Here is an 18,477-nt window from a genome sequence, read left to right as displayed (position 1 = left end):
CCTCTTCTTACAAAGCTATGCAATACAAATGATCTAGAGTGCCTTTGTAGCAATTATTTGTGACACTACAGTCAGGGGCTGGGTCCTGCCCAGATCCCATTGATTTCATAAGGCTGCTGTGGATCCTCTGTGGACCCAACCCTCTGGCTCCTGATTTCATGATTATTCTCCTTTTTGAAGCAGGAGAGTTCAATTCTTTCAAACTCCTCCTGATAACCAGATAACCATTTATACTCACTCTTCCTCACACTATTGCTAAACTTGACAGTTGGTTGCTAAGACTCAGAGGGGAAGGGAGGCAGAAGAACTGGGGCAATGAGCAACTATTTAGCCACCAGTTCTCCAATCTCATGGAGCTGATTCCCTTGTTTTCTTACCAGAGGGATCTATGAGATTTGAGACTGGCAGCTATATAACCACACACACCTTATCTTGCTTCTCTTGCCAATCTGCCAAGCCCCAGGCAGCCCCGTGCTTGATCCACAGCAGATGGTGATGCCTTGTAAAGCAGAATAGCACTTCATGCTTTAGCAGGCAAAATCATCCATATCCCCACATGGATTATCAATGGGGGTGACATCTGTCTGATATAGCAGCAGCTGCATGGAATAGTATGAGATTTCTGCTCAATGAAACAGTTGAGCACATCCTTCTTCTCCCATGTATCATTTGGCTCAGGACCAGGTTCTAACAGGTATTCTACTCATCTGTCAAAACCAGCTTCTTGTTTTGAGAGAGCAATTGGTATTTGTTTTTTTTAACCAACAGGTGATGCCAGGGAAACCCACTAATCACTTTCCTTAAGTTGTCCTAGTCCATGAATACAATTATTTTTATTTTCTTGGTTTTTCTCGGATACAAATAAAATTAATATTATTGTATTGTTGTGCATTAACTGTGAGAATGGCAATGGGGCAGCTCCACATACTGCATGTTGGTATTATTTTCATCCATCTCATGGACTGAATGAGACATTAATACAGATATGAGGAGCAGTCCTGCAAATTATTCAAAGAACAATAGAAACCTGGCTGCTTTTAGATTTTTCAAGTGTAGCAAGCTGGTTTGTGAAAGATATTTTTTTCTTCTGCAGGAGCAGAAGTGTTAATATCAACTTAGCACCTCTTCCCTTCTTCCACATTTTATTGTAACCTGACAACTCTATTATTAACTGCACTGCTGTTTTATTTTTGGCAGAAATGCAAATAAATCATCAGTTGAAAATGCAAGAGGAAGAAAATGGTAAACTGTTCCGTTGTTTTTTCTTTTAATCAACTTTAGAGCTAAACTAAAATGTGTGGGGGTATAGGTTCTATGAACATCTTTGCCTATTTTTAACAGACACATTTTCTGAAGGGAGAAGAGCAATATGGAGAGCAATAAAAGCACTCATATAATATCTCTTTCTCTACATTCTTGTTAAGAAAGAAATTCTTACTTTTATTTTGAATTAGTTCTTTCATTATCATATATACAAACATGTTAACTATTCCCAAAGGCAATCTGTATTGCAGACACTTTTTGGCAATGTGACTTTGGTCTCTCTTCCTGATGCGATTTCTCTTTGATTGGCATTTTTATCATAGATAAATGTAAAGACGAAAAATGTGGTTTATAGCAAATTATGCCCCCATTCAGAGTTAAAAGAATCAGAAGGTATGAAGATTTTGCATACAAGAGGGAGGAAAATTTATGATCCAGTTAATTTGGATCCTTTAACTGTGTCCAATGAAATATTAGTCCTGCATGGTTCCTAAACAGAAAAATACTTATTGTTTAACTATCAAAAGAACATTTTGAAAATGTGTATTCCAGTCAAGTATCTGATGCAAGTAGATTCTGATTGATACTTTGCTAAACATCACATTTGATGATTAGCCTTTTCTAAATGTATAGAAACATTTAGATTTTTTTAAATGTATAGAAAAATGTATTCATGGTGGCATTCACAATATAAACACTGACACACATTTGAAATAATTTTAATCATGGTTCTTACTTTTGGAGTGCAAGTTGTAAATGAAAGGACATATTTGAGAACATGGAGGGTAACTTAGAAATTTGGTCTTAGTCAATTTTAGCTAGAGTCAACTACTTCTGTAGCACACAGTGGGGGAATCCTGCTGAGGATTTGCCCTGTGCTATATAAGAAAATACACTTCTAATTTCTAGTATTAGTTGGCTTATTATACTACTCTGATATTATAATAGTGGTTTCATATATGATAGAGGGAAGTACCTCTCCTACCCTTTATTAAAGCTATCAGTACAAGAAAATGATTAGGACATTTATACTATCAACCTTAGCATGTGTATATTTATTAATAAGTTATTTTGTGTCCCACAATAGCCTTCAAGGTGGCTTACAATTTAAACCGTTAAATAATATATTTTACCCATATATTGAAAATACGAAAGAATTTTTAATTACATGACATTTTAAAATGGATATCCTTTTTTTCCCACCAAATATGTCCTGGATTTGATCACACAATTCTGGGCACATTCTCTAAGAATAAAATCTATTTCCACTATTTGGTATAAATTATTTCCAGGCACGTCTACACTAGAAAGCATTCTGATGTTGCATTGAAGACCATTGTGTCATCTAATTCGATCTGCTCTTAGAACATGATCAAAGAATAACCTTAGTTTACAATTAGTTAGTTTTTTAAGTTATGGGTTTTTAAATGGGTTTTACTTCCAAATTTTAATTATGGCCAATTTAAATAAGTTTTTTATTAGTATTTTAATTGTATGTATTGTGCATTTTACTTGGCTGTGAACCGCCCTGAGTCCTTCGGGAGAAGGGCGGTATACAAATTTAAATAATAAATAAATAAATAAATAAATAAATAAAAATAAACAATATTTTACCATCCAGCCACCCCATCCCTGAGCACCTGCTTTTTCTTTTAAGCATTCGATTGTTCCCGTTTCCTAGGCTCAGTGATGCATTGTTTGCAATAAAGCTGGTACTGCACAGCTCTCCAGGCACCGGGTAGTTACTGAGATAAAACTGCTCTGTCAGTGGAACTCATTTTAATTTTGTTTACCTGCAGGAGAAGATTGGAAAATCACTATAGTCACTGGAGGTTTTGAAACAGCTGGCACAACAGCAACTGTGTCCCTTTATGTTTACGGAGATAACAAGGCTTCAGGTCCTCTTATACTGGGATCTGGAAAACACCAGCTGTTTAATCCCAACAGTACAGATACATTCCAGGTACAATATGACTTCATACAAACAATGAAGATTAACTGAGTTATTCAAGACAGGTTTATTCTAAGGTGAATAAGCGACAGACGTTTATAATGCTTCTATTGTAATGATTTCAATTCACATTTCATTGTCTCAGTGGTTCATTGAAATAACATGTAGCATTCCTGGAAGAACTGAGTGATTGCATATTTATGGCACCAATCATACTAAGATTAGTTACTAAGAAGATAGTTGGAGTCTGGAAAGATGCTAAGCTACTATTACCGTATAGATCAACTTTTCTTTTCCTTACTAATGCATATACTACTGTTATTTACATGCTATAAGACAGAGATTGAGTTGTTGCATGCAACTTGGCCTGCTTCGAATCATTGATTTCAAGGATTAACATTTCAGCCTGCCAGATAATTCTTAAGACTCTTTATCATGACCACATTAAAGTCCTTGAGTTGACAGTAAAATATACTAATATAAATTGCACTACTACAGTAAACAAGTTTTATTCTGTCTCAATGCTGAGATCAGTGATTGGTGCAATAATGCAAGACAATTTAAGGGCACCGCTTGGGAGACATCCAGGTTGCTTCCCCTCCTAGCCAGAGTCAATTAGTGTTGAAGAAATGAACATAATGTGTGATAGGGCTATGTGATGGGGAAGGCTCGTGCATGGTAGTACTTTTCCATGCTAGAAGCTTGTTACTTGTGCTTTTTCTAAATAAGGACTTTGACAGCATCTGAAACACCACTAAACCTGGTTGTAGTTAAGAAAGTAGTTAAGATGACAAATAGTATTCATAATTCATGATGGGGCATTATCATGTTAATAAATTAATGGCTGCTTCTCCTCCCAAGGTAATGAAACCAGTAAGAAAGTGTAGCCCTATAAATCTCTTTCTTAGCAGCAGCTTCAAAAAATTTAGAACACACTGATTTGGGACAGGATGAAATTAAAAAGAGCTGGTAGAAGTTGGCTCTCCTCCCTGATTTAAATCAGCAAGAGCACCAGTCACCTTTCCCCCTTTTCTGACTGGTCTAGCATTATATGAACTCTTTGTTAAACATGTGCTTAAAAACAAGTTTAGTGTTCTTCCAAAACAGCTACCATCCATCCATCCATTATCCAAGTAATGTTTTAATGACTTACTGTTGCTTTCCAAATGTCTACATAGTGTTAGCAGATATCTTTGAAGAAGCCAGGTATCCAGGCTCTCATGCAATCCAAGCCAAAAGTACCATAAATCACCACTCAGGCAGTACTTAGTCACCAGAAAGTAGCAGCTTCAGGTGACAAATAGGGGCAGGGCCAGTTCCAATCTCTAACCATGTCATCACCACATGATCAGAGAGGCTCATAGATCCACAAGTCTGTTATTATGAGAACGAAGAAAGTTATTTTTAAACATTTAAAGACTCATTTAGGTTGCCACCTTGCTACTTAGAGGAAGTCCTTGCTAATATGTCCTTTAAAAACAGAAGGACAAGAGCATGCAGATGCCAGTAGTACTCACTTAATGGCTAAAAGTGGGACTGACAACTCTGTCACTTAGCAACATGGTCGTTCAGTGAAACATCATGTGAACACACAAACTTGCAGCCTCACTTCCACTGTGGCCATTAAGCAAATCATCTGCAGTTGTTCAAATAAAAATCATGTTGCTATGATTTGCAATTCTACTGCAGGCTTTTCCATTGACTGGCTTCTCCATTGTTGGAAGCTGGCAATAAAACATGCAAATCACATGAGAGTGGAGATGCTGAAACAGTCATAAGTCATAAGTGCCAGGACCAGTTGTATAGTAACTTTTTCAGCTCCATTATAACTTTGAGGGATGGCTAAACAGGTCAGGCTATACTTGTTAAGTGGAGACTGTCTATATTAGCAAACTGAGGCCTGGTGCATTTATTTTAGTTGTTAATCTTTAAAGCCAAAGAAAGCACAATATCCCCTTTTCCCCTAGAATCACACATAGCTTGGACCGTAATAACTGATATTAACCCCTAATTTTGGGACAATACTTTCATTAATAATTCAAGAAAATGTCCAGCCAGAAAATCACAGCCAAGGTTCCATGTGAGATGTAGATGATGTCTGTTTCTTTAAAACCATTCAGTATTTCAATGTTTGAAGCTCATATTCAGAAGAAAACTTTATGTGAAGGTCTGTGAATCTTGAACAAATTTAGATCTCCTTTAAACTTTTAATCAGCTCAGAAAGTTGTAAATTCAGTGAGTATTGTAGCTTGGAATTGCTAATGCTACCAAGCCATATGTCCCAGACCACTTCTTGAACAGAAATACTAGCAAGCTTCTGGGTCACAATTTTAAAATTCACTAGTAGCTGTCCAAAATATAGTCCATTTCCATTACCAGCTTAGCACAGAAATTTTCAAGCATATCAAGATGTTTCGTTTTGCAGCTGACTATTTATTTTCTTGGCACTTTCTTTTGGAATACTTGCTCAATTTCCCATTTTAAAGTAAAACCCTATGGTTTTCTAGTGGTCCACTAAAAAACCTTAGCTAGAAAACCAAGCTCATTAATAGTTTTTCAGCCAAGATTGGCTAGGTAACCAGGAAGTCATCAGATATTCAGCTCAACTTGAAGAAAACTTTGATCTTATTTTATTATGAAATGCATGATTTTTCATTTTATCTGAAAATAAACCAAAAACACATTTGCTTCCTACTAACGTTCAAGACATTTGAAAAGAGAGTAGCAGGCTGTGGAACACTGCATAAGATGATATCCACAGGTAAATCCAGTAAAAATTAATAAAACATACCAGATGACATAGATGACATAGAACAAAGTATGTCACTGCCTTTATGTCCTTAAGATGGTGAGATGGGATAATGGGAATTGTTACCCAATAAATCTAAAAGGCACCAGTATGCAGAGTAGATGCACAATTACTCACATAATCTAAAATATAAAAGACATGTAAAATGATGACAGTTAACAAAATTAAACTATTATGTATTGTAGTAGCCATTGCAACTACCAACATTACATTTTACCCCCTTTCAGAAATGATTATATTATGCTTTTTAAAAAAATTAAAACTGTCAACTTCCCTTAATCCAAGTGCAGATATTGATTAGAAGAAGACCTTGAATTTGAACTTTGAAGTGAGTTCCATAGATATCTGAGAAATCAATGTCTCTGGGACTAAGTGACAAGCACAAACCAATGGAATTCATTTCAAGACAGGAGACAACACCTCCCATTCTCAGTATTTGTCTGTTGTTCTGATTAATTGTATAGATTTAATTGCTCCCAAAATAAAATATGTGACATGAAATGCACTTTCAGTTACAATAGGTATGCTTCCTTTTGGTATCGGAATTTTTTATATAAATGTCAACTTTTCATAAATCTATAAGCTGCCTTATACTTAGTGCATTTACATCATGTGATCTTACACAACTTAGTTGTACAGCTGTACAGGGTTGTCTAATCTTGATAGCCTGATTAGGCCTTTTTGCAAGTCATCTCATATATCTTCCATAGTCTACTACTCTCTTAACAGCCTATCATGAGAAAACCTAAGCAGTTTTGGTTTTGTCTTTTGAAAGAATACATGAAATTTATAAGCAAACTCTCTTATTATTAGATTGCACTGAAGTGCATCATATTTTATAGAGAATGATGCAAGGATTTTCAATCTAAGCTCTTTTTTTTTTTTCTTGAAAAGCATCTGTGATGAAATTTTCTGTAAACATTCCTTTCAGATTTCATGTATATGTTGAGATTGTTTCACGGAAAGGATAGGAGAGTCATAAGAAATAAGAAAGTGAATTTATTTCTTGGAATACATTATCATGAACTGAGTTGAATATATGTGAGATTAATTTACCGGTATATGGATTTTGGGGGGAGCACTTTGCCATGAACTGAGCTGGTGATACAAAATGCTAATTTATATTAATTTATAAAATACTTACTAAACCATATTAGCAAGCAAATTCTATGCCAAAACATATTACCAGGATAAGAAAATGTAATTGAGGTGAAACTAATGGTAAAAAAATGTAATTACCAAGATGTCACCATTCTCCAGCATCAGTGATTAAGCAGTGATCACAAGGCTCAGTTTGATTTGAAGGAAGACCTATCAATCACTGATTTTCCCCTCCCTCCTGTTCTACAGTATGATCCTTTGCCTAGACAACATTTTTTTTAATTGCTGTCATGGTTCCACCCTTCAAAATTTGGAGGTTTTGAAAACTGGATCAGGAATGGAGACTTGTGGAGACCCAGAATTGGAACAGTTGTAGTTGCAGCATGTCTGCCTAAAGGTAAAGGTTCCCTCGCACATATGTGCTAGTCATTCCCGACTCTAGGGGGCGGTACTCATCTCCATTTCAAAGCCAAAGAGCCAGCGCTGTCTGAAGACGTCTCCATGGTCATGTGGCCGGCATGACTCAATGCCAAAGGTGCACAGAACTCTGTTACCTTCCCACCAAAGGTGGTCCCTATTTTTCTACTTGCATTTTTTATGTGCTTTTGAACTGCTAGGTTGGAAGAAACTGGGACAAATAATGGGAGCTCACCCCATTACGTGGCACTAGGGATTTGAACCGCTGAACTGCCGACCTTTCGATCGACAAGCTCAGCATCTTAGCCACTGAGCCACTGCATCCCTTCCATGTCTACCTAGCTCCAAATAAATAATAATATTCCCAATTGTCTGTTTACATTTAAAAGCTCAACTTCAGCAGAATCTGGTGGATGTTATTTGTGTGAAGCTGTCCAGTTCTTTAGAGGGATATTTTTGGATGCTGAATATTGAACATGAGACCATTTTCATGCAAAAAACTATATCTCCACTGTGATGACAAATCTTAGCCTCCTATGTAGTCAATGGAAGTAAACATTTGTATTAGTTACCATATTTTTCGGAGTATAAGAAGCACTGGAGTATAAGACACACTTTTTGGGGAGGAAAATAGGAAAAATAATCTGTCTACCTGGTATTCACCTGGTTAGCATCCTTACTCTGGTCAGCTTCAGCACATTACTTTGCTGATTTTGAGCGTGCATGTTTTTTTATCCCCTGCTTGTGGATAAAAAAACAGCTTCTAAAGCACAGCTGAGAGGGAGCAGCAATGAGAAAATCAGGCAAAGCACAGAGATCGCTTTACTCATTAGCGCCTCGTTAGAGCTAGCACAGCTGAGAGTCGGAGAGAGCAGGCAAAGCAAGCTTAGAAGATCACTTCACTTGCTAGCACCTCGTTAGGGCTGGAAAAAAGTTTGGAAAAAGCTACATTCAGAGTATAAGACACACCCAAATTTTCAGCCTCTTTTAGGGGGAGGAAAGTGCATCTTATACTCTGAAAAATACAGTATTATGAAAAACTAATAATTCATTGTTATAGAATATAGGGAACAAATGGGCCATTGCCTTGGTTCTCTGGATCTATGCAAAAATCCCCTATATGTTGCTTCTATTTTCAACCTAAATGCACGAAATATATTAATAACTTTTAGATGCTATTGTTTTGCTAACATACTCTGGATGTTCTTGATAAAGATGTGAAGTGGCTATGAATGAAAAATAATTCTGCACCCTACTTCCTGCATGTTGCAGACATGTTAGAAATACATTTATATAAGGTACAAATATAAGAAATGTTGACAGTGATGGATGTGTAAGCATCCTTATTCCTTGCAATAGTGAAATAAAATAGAAGACAAAGGAAACCTCTTATTGCATTGTACTGGCAGTTATATTCTTAAGGTTAGTAAGTACTGACAGAATGTCTTGAATAAGCAGTAGTTGTATAGATTTCAGTTGTCTGCCCCTTCAAAACACATCACATAAGTTGGCACATCTCAGCACAGTTGGTAATCTGTGCTTAAAGGTAGTTTGATAACTGGAACACTAGGTAAATTGAAGATAAAGCTTTGTCAATAGGCACACAAATGACACCTGCTATATCCTTTGGTTGTTTTCCAATAATTTGGAAATCTGAACAAGCTAAAGATTCAGAACAGACTGTTCAGAACAGATAGAAGCTTATGTACATACAGATGAATTGGTGGTTTTTGTGCATTTTTAAAAATATATGGGCACATAGTCTGTACTAGTGGATGAAAATGTAATACAAACACTCCTACGTACTCTCAAGGAGCAGAGTGAACAGCCTTGGTGTAAAGAACATTGCTTCTTTACAAGCAAATCTTTAAATGTGAAATTGCTGCTGAAGGATGCCTGTTTTTTTTTATGATGCAAGACTAGGAATTCACAAATAAGATATGAAATATGGTACAGTAACAAGGAAAAAATTGCAGAGTGTCACTCAAATGGCAATGTTCAATCTTTTCAAGGAAGGAAAGGGATTATGAGATGGATAGTTGGGAGTTGACAGGATTTTGGGGGTGTGGAAATTGGGTTGGTAGGAATTATTGAAGGGAAAAAGAGGAAGAGAGCAGGTTCAGTTCCCAGGAGGGAAAAACAAAGCCATCAAAGGCGTGCAGCCAGCCATGTGTTATCTGGTAGTCACATTAAGATTGTTCTTGCAGCTGATATTGTTTGAGCCTATTTTCTTGGTTTCAGGGTTGTGGTCTATTAAAACATTAAGCTGCTCATTGAAACCTCACCCTTCAGAAAGGCCCATTTCTCAACTCTATTTATAGAATTCAGTGCTAACTGTGAACTTAAAGTTTTCCTGCAAAAGCTCAATCAATCAGAAAAGAACTGGAAGGGACCTCAAAAATCTTCTAGTCCAGCCCCCCTGCTCAAGCAGGAGACCTTATACCATTTCAGACAAGTGACTGTCCAGACTCTTCTTAAAAACCACCTGTGATGAAGCACTTACAACTTCTGATGGCATGCTGTTCCACTGGTTAATTGTTCTCACTGTTAGGACATTTCTCCTTAATTCCAGGTTTCCATCCATTGTTTCTTGTCCTGTCCTTTGGAAAATAATTTGGCCCCTTCTCTTTGTGACAATCTCTCAAACACAAACATCATCCCCCCTCCCCAGTCCCTCTTTTCTCTAGACTAAGGTAAAGGTAAAGGTTCCCCTTGCACATACGTGCTAGTCGTTGTCGACTCTAGGGGGCGGTGCTCATCTCCGTTTCAAAGCCGAAGAGCCAGCGCTGTCCGAAGACATCTCCGTGGTCATGTGGCCGGCATGACTCAACGCCAAAGGCGCACAGAACGCTGTTACCTTCCCACCACAGGTGGTCCTTATTTTTTCTACTTGCATTTTTACGTGCTTTCAAAACTGCTAGGTTGGCAGAAGCTGGGACAAGCAATGGGAGCTCACCCCATTACACGGCAGCACTAGGGATTCGAACCACCGAGCTGCCGACCTTTCGATTGACAAGCTCAATGTCCTAGCCCCTGAGCCACCACATCCCTTCTCTAGACTAGCCAAATCCAAATCCTGCAACCATTTTTCATATGTTCTTGCTTCATACTGGAAAGAAGAGGTAGCCTCTCAGCTCCCAAAGGTAGTAGCCTTTCATTGAAAAGAAAGGCTACTCCAAAGACAAATGTGCTGTGGGTGATCTTAGTTGCGATTTGGTCAGGGAACCAGAAGGAAGGCTATGGGAAGTGACACTGCGTCTATATGGCTCAACATTCACTTTGGTCACCTTTGCGGGTCCTTGGATATTCTTGGTGTAGAAGTATGTGGAGGGACCAATCAGTAACTGTCATTCCTCCCAATACATCAGATGCTGGGGAGCAACTGAAGAAATAAAACAAGAGCCTGGTGTGATGCATTACATTGATGTGGCAATTTTCCAAAAAGAAGAAGGAAAATTCCATTGGGTGGGTAGCAGATAAGAAGCAATATAGCCCAAAGCTAAATAGGAGGCAGAGGATGAAAATTAGTATGGCTTCTCCCTATAATATCCCAAGGTATATCCATTAAGATGTGAGTAGTAAGGGTTTTTAGTTTGGCAAGATTCTGTCTATGATGTAAGCAAATAAAAAACTGAACTTTGGCTGGTTTGATCTATATAATTCTTGGGCTGGATGTGACAAATATTCAAAATATAACTTGGCTAACAGAGGCATCCAAGTATATGTAATATGATTATATCCACCTGTGTTTAATTATTTTAACAGCTTGTTGATGAAACTAAAATGAGCATTTTTGGCAAGCAAAATAATCATAGTTTGTCTAACTAACTCTAGGCCTCTCTTCTTTTTATAAGCAATGCGTTTTTAGTTCCTGTGAGCTTGGTAGGAATATAAAGCCAGACTAGGAATAAGGTGGGAAACTACCAACAGGCTGGGCATTCATTTGCACTTCATGCATAGTTGCAGTTAGTAAATTAACAGCAAAACGGTCAAGTACTAGGGGAATCAGGAGATCTGAGCTGTTCAAATGCGTATAAAGATTTATTGCAAGCTTAAACTCGCTACAAGAATCTGAACGATTAATAGTCTAAGCAGATTGATGGTAGATAAAAGTCACAGGAATTCAAGCTAGACTTAGATCTCTTATGGGCCCAAATGGACTCATGACTGATGATCCATTTGACCCTTCCCTTGGGCTCCATGTGGTCATCTGCTACAAAAACCTGGTTTTGAATAATACACAAGAAACTAATGATGTTGGGACTTACCTTAATTCAGGAAACAAAATCAAATAATATTTTGCATTGCATCTTTAACTAGTTCAGCAGAAGAAAATAAAGAAGTGTACTGTATAACACTCTTCAGCTTCAGTGCATGTTTACAAGAAGTCTTTTGTGTAGTTACTCATCTGATATCCTGTCTTTGGCATAATGTATTGTCAGTGAATTCAATACTACCCTTCCACATGTATAGGTTCCCCACTCCAATGTTTCCATCTCTCTTTTTTTTCCCCTTCCACTCCATTGTATCTGATTCTTGGACCCTGCCTAGACAAGTCCTTGCAGTTTCTTTGCAAAGTTTTCAAAAGTGGTTTGCTATTGCCTGCTTCCTAGGGCTAAGAGAAGGTGACTAACCCAAGGTCAACCAGCTGGGTATGGGACCAGAAATCATGGTCCTCCAGTTTCTAGCTTGATGTTTTAACCACTATAGCATATTGGCTCTTCATTTCATTTAATTGTATTCAAATGTTACTGCTTTGACCTAGCGTAATAATGTATTTGTTAAATGTTTTGTTTTAGGATTAATGCAGTAAAGGCAAGAAGTCTTTGATAATCTGTCACTAAATCTCTTGTTAGCATTTTAAATAAATTATTACTTTTATACTTATGCAAAATAATCCTTAAGCAGGATAGGAATGATATTTAGGGTAAAAGAATAACTAAGGCCATTAACACATTTAAACTTTACTCAGTTGGCTCATCTTTGAATGTAAAATTTTAGTAGAATTATATAGAATCTTCTAATCATGTGGGTTGAGTCCTCAATATTTAAGAGTTTCATACAGTTATGACATACAATATGTATCCACAAAAGCTCCAAAATCAGCAATGGAGCTTTTCCCCACATCTCTTTTCAGTTTCAATTCTTGCAAGTATATCCAAGGGTGAGGGAACTTTTGGTAATTGTCCTTCCACTGGAAATCTCATCTCCTAAGAAAAATGTCCTAAGAAAAATTAAGCTACGCACTTTAGTACATTTTTCATTGTTGGGCTATGACCGTCTTATTTTCCCTCAGGCCTTCTAAACAACATGCTATCTTTATTTTATGTTAATGATAGTTATTGAAGGATTGTTTATTAACATTTTGTTTTCATCTCATTTAATTATTTAGATTTATCTGTATGGGCAACTGAAATATAATGAAAGCTTTTTTTATCTATTTATATTTTCCAGGTTAAGCTAAAAAATATTGGAGAACCATATAAAATCCGAATTGGCCATGACAACAGTGGAACGAATCCCAGTTGGTACCTGAATGAAATTAAATTTCAAAAGATGAATTTGCCATCTGAGCAAGAAATATGTTTTCCCATCAACTGCTGGTTATCTGAAGACCAAGGAGATGGAGACACATGGAGAGAAATACCAATTAGGAGGCCTAAAAAAGAACTTCTACCATGTATGTCTATAATATATAATTCTTTTTAATTCAGCTATATGTGTATTAGGTGTTAGTTTCAATTACATATTTTTATTATTCATCTTATTATTCATCACAGTGTTATGAAAGTAAAAAAATAAGAATAGGAAAACTTTAGATGTTAGGGAATTATACTTCACTAGTATTTTTCAAAATACTAAATAGCTCAAGTGCTTACTCTCCAGAAATATATTTAAAATGTCCCAAGATCAATGGCTTGTTTTAGCAACTTCTACATTCTCTGTTAAGCATTTCCTGAAAAATATAAATTAATACACTCCCTTGTGTAGTACAGAGGAAATCCAGACTTACACTTTCAGAACTGTTTTAATAAAGTTTATTTGACAAGACTGTGAACTTTGGCAAGTTACAATTATCTAAATATTGTGTGTTAGAGAAGAATTATTTGCACAGTCTTGCACACAGTGAATTAAATAAGAATGTAAATGACTTTAGGAAATGAATTAGCATTTAATAATGGTGGAAGCTAGGAGGAACTGTGCAATCAGCCAGACCAATGTTATTTAAGCTTACTTATTATATCTAAAAATATTCACAGTCACAAAAACTTTAGGTTGGTTTTCTGAAGTACTGAACCATTGATAGAACCCAAAAACGTAGTCTAAAAAGGGAAACGAAGGTACTAAAGGCAAGCAACTGCATTCCCAATTTAGCATAGTAAACATTATCATTTATCAATATATTATGCTTTTGGTAAAAGAGAACTTGAAGTACCAAAAATAATTACAGAGTGCATTGCACAGTCTGAATAATATAGTCTAAAAAGACAGAATAATGGAACTATGGAAATATATATGGTTTGCAAAATATTTGGGCGACGTTCTTTGGAATGTCCTTCCCAGACCAACCACACAAATACACAAAGTTTTTCTAATAAGGCTTGGGAACACACACACACACACACACACACACACACACACACACACACACACACAATATAGAGACACGTTTCCCTCCAAAGTTCAGCAAGCTTGGTTTACCAGTGTTCAAAATCTAAGTGGCACCCTGGAGAGTAATCAGACGCAGCCTGGGGGTTAAAGCTTACAGCAGATTCATCAGCTGGTCCAGCTTCAAAATCAAAGTTCATAATTCAAGTTACACAAAGTTGAAGCTAACCATGATAATCATCAAAGGAGAGCCTGTGCTTGCTGTCCGTTTTAGAAGCAAACTTGGTGGATGGTGTTGGATAGTAATTCCATGCCCTCAACTTCAGAGAACAGTGGCAGTTATGACTACTGTTGCAGTTTGCCCTATCTTCTTTGCCTGCTCGGATGGCAATCAATCTGACAGCACTGGAGCTTGCGGTTCATTGTCTGTCTTTCTAAAGCTGACTCTGACCATGGCTGCTTATCAGTGGTCAGTGGTCCCCTCCTCTGATTCAAATCTGAGCCCAAGAATTCATTCTGGAACATAAGTCAACTCATTCCAAGTAGCTGCATGTGTTATGTGATGTGTGAACTGTATATTTTTCTAGTTCATGCTGAGTCCTAATAAAGGCACAGTTGGTTTAAGTTGCTGAGTTTGATGTCTCACATTTTCCAGAGCATCTCCTACAAATAATTTCAGAGCATGCACAGCCCTAGGTTCCAGGATCTACTGTAAGAGATGATATAATACACGCTTTGCGTCAGTGGTAGAATTCAAATTTTTTTATTACCGGTTCTGTGGCCGTGGCTTTATGGGCGTGGTGTGGCTTGGTAGGCATGGCAGGGGAAGGATACTGCAAAATCCCCATTTCCTCTCCACTCCTGGGGGAAGGATATTGCAAAATCTACATTCTCACCTCACTCTGGAACCAGCCTGAGGTGGTATTTGCCGGTTCTCCAAACTACTCAAAATTTCCGCTACTGGTTCTCCAGAACCGGTCAGAACCTGCTGAACAGCAACCCTGCTTTGCCTCCAGAACAGGATATACCCATTGAAACCTTTTAAAGCCTTAGAGTGGCTTTACTCAGAAATTTAGGATACGGTTATTGATGGTCAGACTGGGTTTAGCCAGTAGTGTTTCTTTTTGGAGTATGCTATACTTTATTGTCTTTTCTTTTTTGATTACTTGACTTTTGTTCCATTTCTTTTTAATGGTTTACAGTCTGGACATTTATTATTTTGATAAATAATTCCATTTTATTAGTAAGTTATATTCTGATCCAGAAGGAGCATAAGTGAAGGTAGACTCTGACCTGAGATTATGGGAACTATTGCCCACATAGTAGGAAGGCATTCAGTCAAATGTAGTTTTGTTTTTCTTGAGCAGTATTTGGACATAAAAAGACAAACTGAATGGAAACAGAATTTCTTGCATATCAATAGCTGCCTTGTGGATGCAGCCAAATAAAAGGTGTTTTTTTATTACAGTTTTTGTATGGACTACTCTTCTTGTTGGATATAATATTTTTCCAAGTAAGATATTTGTTCAACTTTATTAATATTGGCGCTCTAATGACATATTTATCTTTGCTATTCCTAGTACGTTATAGTTATTAAAATGTATTTGACAAATAAAAGTAAATGGAAACTTTTTATAGCTGTTAGATACATCCTAAATTTGTACATTTATGACTTCAAATTACTTATTGATTTTGGCTCATTTAAGTTGAATATCAATAGAACACTCAACCCTACTATGGATTTTTGCTACTATCATTTACTATCACAGAGAGTACAGTTTTGGGCCATCTGCATTTCTAGTTGTAAAAGGGTAATTGTATAAAAGCTTGGAAATAGGTGTTACATCAAAGGAGACAAATGATTCAAGACATCCCATTACAATAGAAGGTAATATATGTAGCTTGGGGTTGAACTGTGAATCCCTGGTGTTCTCTGAGCTTGGTTGTTTGCTTGCAGATATTTCATTACACAGCTAAATACCATCAGTGCAAATGAGTGTAGGGTTTGCTCCCTGTTTATATACAGTAGCTTTCCCTGCCAATGTTGGTGGAGGTATAGTTTTGTCTTTAGTAGTTTCTTAATAATTCTTTGACTAGGTTATTGTTTTCTACTTGATTTTGTCTGCTTATCTGAGGTAAGCTGCTGAAGAGGATGAGGCAGGGGAGAAATCCAGCAGGTTCTGACAGGTTCTGGAGAACCGGTAGCGGAAATTTTGAGCAGTTCAGAGAACCGGTAGCAGAAATTTTGAGTAGTTTGGAGAACAAGAAAATACCACTTCTGGCTGGCCCCAGAGTGGGGTGGGAATGGGGATTTTGCAGTATCCTTCCCCTGCCACACCCACAAAGCCATGCCCACAGAACCGGTAGTAAAAAAATTGAGATTTCATCGCTGGGATGAAATTTAGTCTTTTTGTTTCCTTCTTAGCATTTTATTGTCGCTTTTGAATAGTACATAAAGGTATTTTATATCTGTGTCTATTGATGGCAGATTTGTCTGAATGCTGAGTTCCCAGGAATTCTCTAGCATTTTTTGGATTTAGCTTGGGTGAGGTTGCTCACAGTTTCCCAGTTAAAACTATAAATCTCTCCATGTGTCATAGTGTGTTGTGTAATTTTCTATATGTTTTGGTATTTGTGGATACATTCTGCTAATCTTCTGCCCACCTGTTTACATAGTGGGTGTTACAGTTCTTCTACTATATATTGTAGATAAGTCCTGTTTTTCTTATTAGCTACAGGATCTTTTGGTTTACTTAAGATGTGAAAGGCTTTAATTGGTTTGCATGCTACAGTGAATCCATATGATTGTCTATTGGTTATTTCTGAGATGATTTTGATGTATGAGTATTATCTATTTCATAGCGTGGTTGTGTTGTAGTGAGTTGAGTGGTCAGGCACATTTTGATAATGTGATTGTATAGGTCTGTGATGGCAAACCTATGGCATGCATGCCAGATGTGGCATGCAGAGCCCTCTTTGGGAGCATGCATGCAGTCACCCCAGTCCAGCTCCAATCATGTTTCTCCATCGCGTTTCATTCAATCAATTCCAACTTCTTGCGAAAGAAAAAGATCTCACAAAGTTGGAATTGATTGAGAGAACTTTTTCAGTTGTGCACTTCACAATGGGGGAGATGGGATCCCATCCTCCTCCTGTAGCCTATTACGACTCTGGGTTGGGTCAGGTCCGCAAACAAAACAAAAAAAGTTTCTTTTCCTGCAGAGCTGCTGGTGTTGGGATGGGCCACCTCTCTGCCAGCCAGCTCGGCTTCTTCAGACACTTAGCTTGGACATCTATTAGCTCCACCCCATCCTCCGCCTCAGCAAGTGGTACACAAAAGTTTGGCTGGGTTCCTCAAGAGATGGAGTTTGCAGGGGGTGATCTAGCACCTGAGCTGGCTACAACACAAACGTTCATTTTCGGCTTTCAAATTCCTAGCTGCAATGAGCAGCAAAGCTGGGTTTGTCCCCATGTGCCAATCCAACAGACAAAAGGGGGGAAAGGGGGTGGAGAGAAACAGTCCCATTGCCAAGGTAGGCATGGGTTGGAGGGGGGTAGAAATTCCAACTTCAGCCTCCTGGTGTGGCCGGGGGCTTTGGGCAAAGGCTGGAGGGAAGCACCGCTGGCTTGCTCACTCACACTCTGTCCCTCCCTCCCCAGTCTCTCCCTCTCGCAGCCAACTTTCCAGTCTAGCTTGATGTAGGCTCTTCCCCAGGTGCCTGCCCATTCCCCCACCCCTGACAGCCGGACAAAGCTAGACAAAAAGCCAGCCCTCACCGATGCCTGGCTTCACCAACAATGGGTTGGTGGAAAAGGGCAATGTGAGCTGCGCTGCCACCTGTGTCAAGCTAGACTGGAGAGGGAGAATGTGAGCAAGCACCGAGGAGATTGTGGAAGAGGGAAGCCAGGCAAAGGGGCAAGCAAAGGGTGTCTGCTGCATGCTGGGCTGGCAGACTTTCTAAGCATGTGTAAAGCAGAGAGAGAGAGAGAGTGATCCGATCTAACCTCTGTGTGTGTGTGTGCCTGTGCATGTGTGTGTGTGTGTGTGTGTGTGTGTGTGTGTGTGTGTGAGAGAGAGAGAGAGAGAGAGAGAGAGAGAGAGAGAGATCTGATCCAATCTCAGAGAGTTATATCAGGGCTGGCAGCGGTGTTCTCTCTCTCTCTCTCTCTCTCTCACACACACACACACACACACACACACACAAACAGGTTGGATCTTTCTTTCTTTCTTCCCGTCCCACCCCGTCCCACCCCACTCACCAGAGATCCCTGGATTCCCTCTCCAACCATATCATACAGGCACCACCCACACAAGTGATGTAGAGTT

The 18,477-nt window shown here is 38.2% G+C and overlaps 1 protein-coding gene across 1 annotated transcript in view; it reads left to right on the top strand.

The window, feature by feature from the left end:
• The window catches only part of RP1 (RP1 axonemal microtubule associated), a 255,964-nt gene that overhangs the window by 111,945 nt on the left and 125,542 nt on the right, over window positions 1–18,477 (top strand). The window contains exons 24-26 of the mRNA XM_058177836.1: window positions 1,198–1,242; window positions 3,063–3,226; window positions 12,996–13,221. Of these exons, the coding sequence (XP_058033819.1) occupies window positions 1,198–1,242; window positions 3,063–3,226; window positions 12,996–13,221 (435 nt within the window). The remainder of the gene's footprint in view (window positions 1–1,197; window positions 1,243–3,062; window positions 3,227–12,995; window positions 13,222–18,477) is intronic.

Source organism: Ahaetulla prasina, chromosome 3 (genome assembly GCF_028640845.1).
Source record: "Ahaetulla prasina isolate Xishuangbanna chromosome 3, ASM2864084v1, whole genome shotgun sequence".
NCBI classification, from domain to species: Eukaryota; Metazoa; Chordata; class Lepidosauria; order Squamata; family Colubridae; genus Ahaetulla; species Ahaetulla prasina.
The sequence above is the reverse complement of the archived record's forward strand: the minus strand, read 5'-3'. Positions and strand labels throughout refer to the sequence as shown.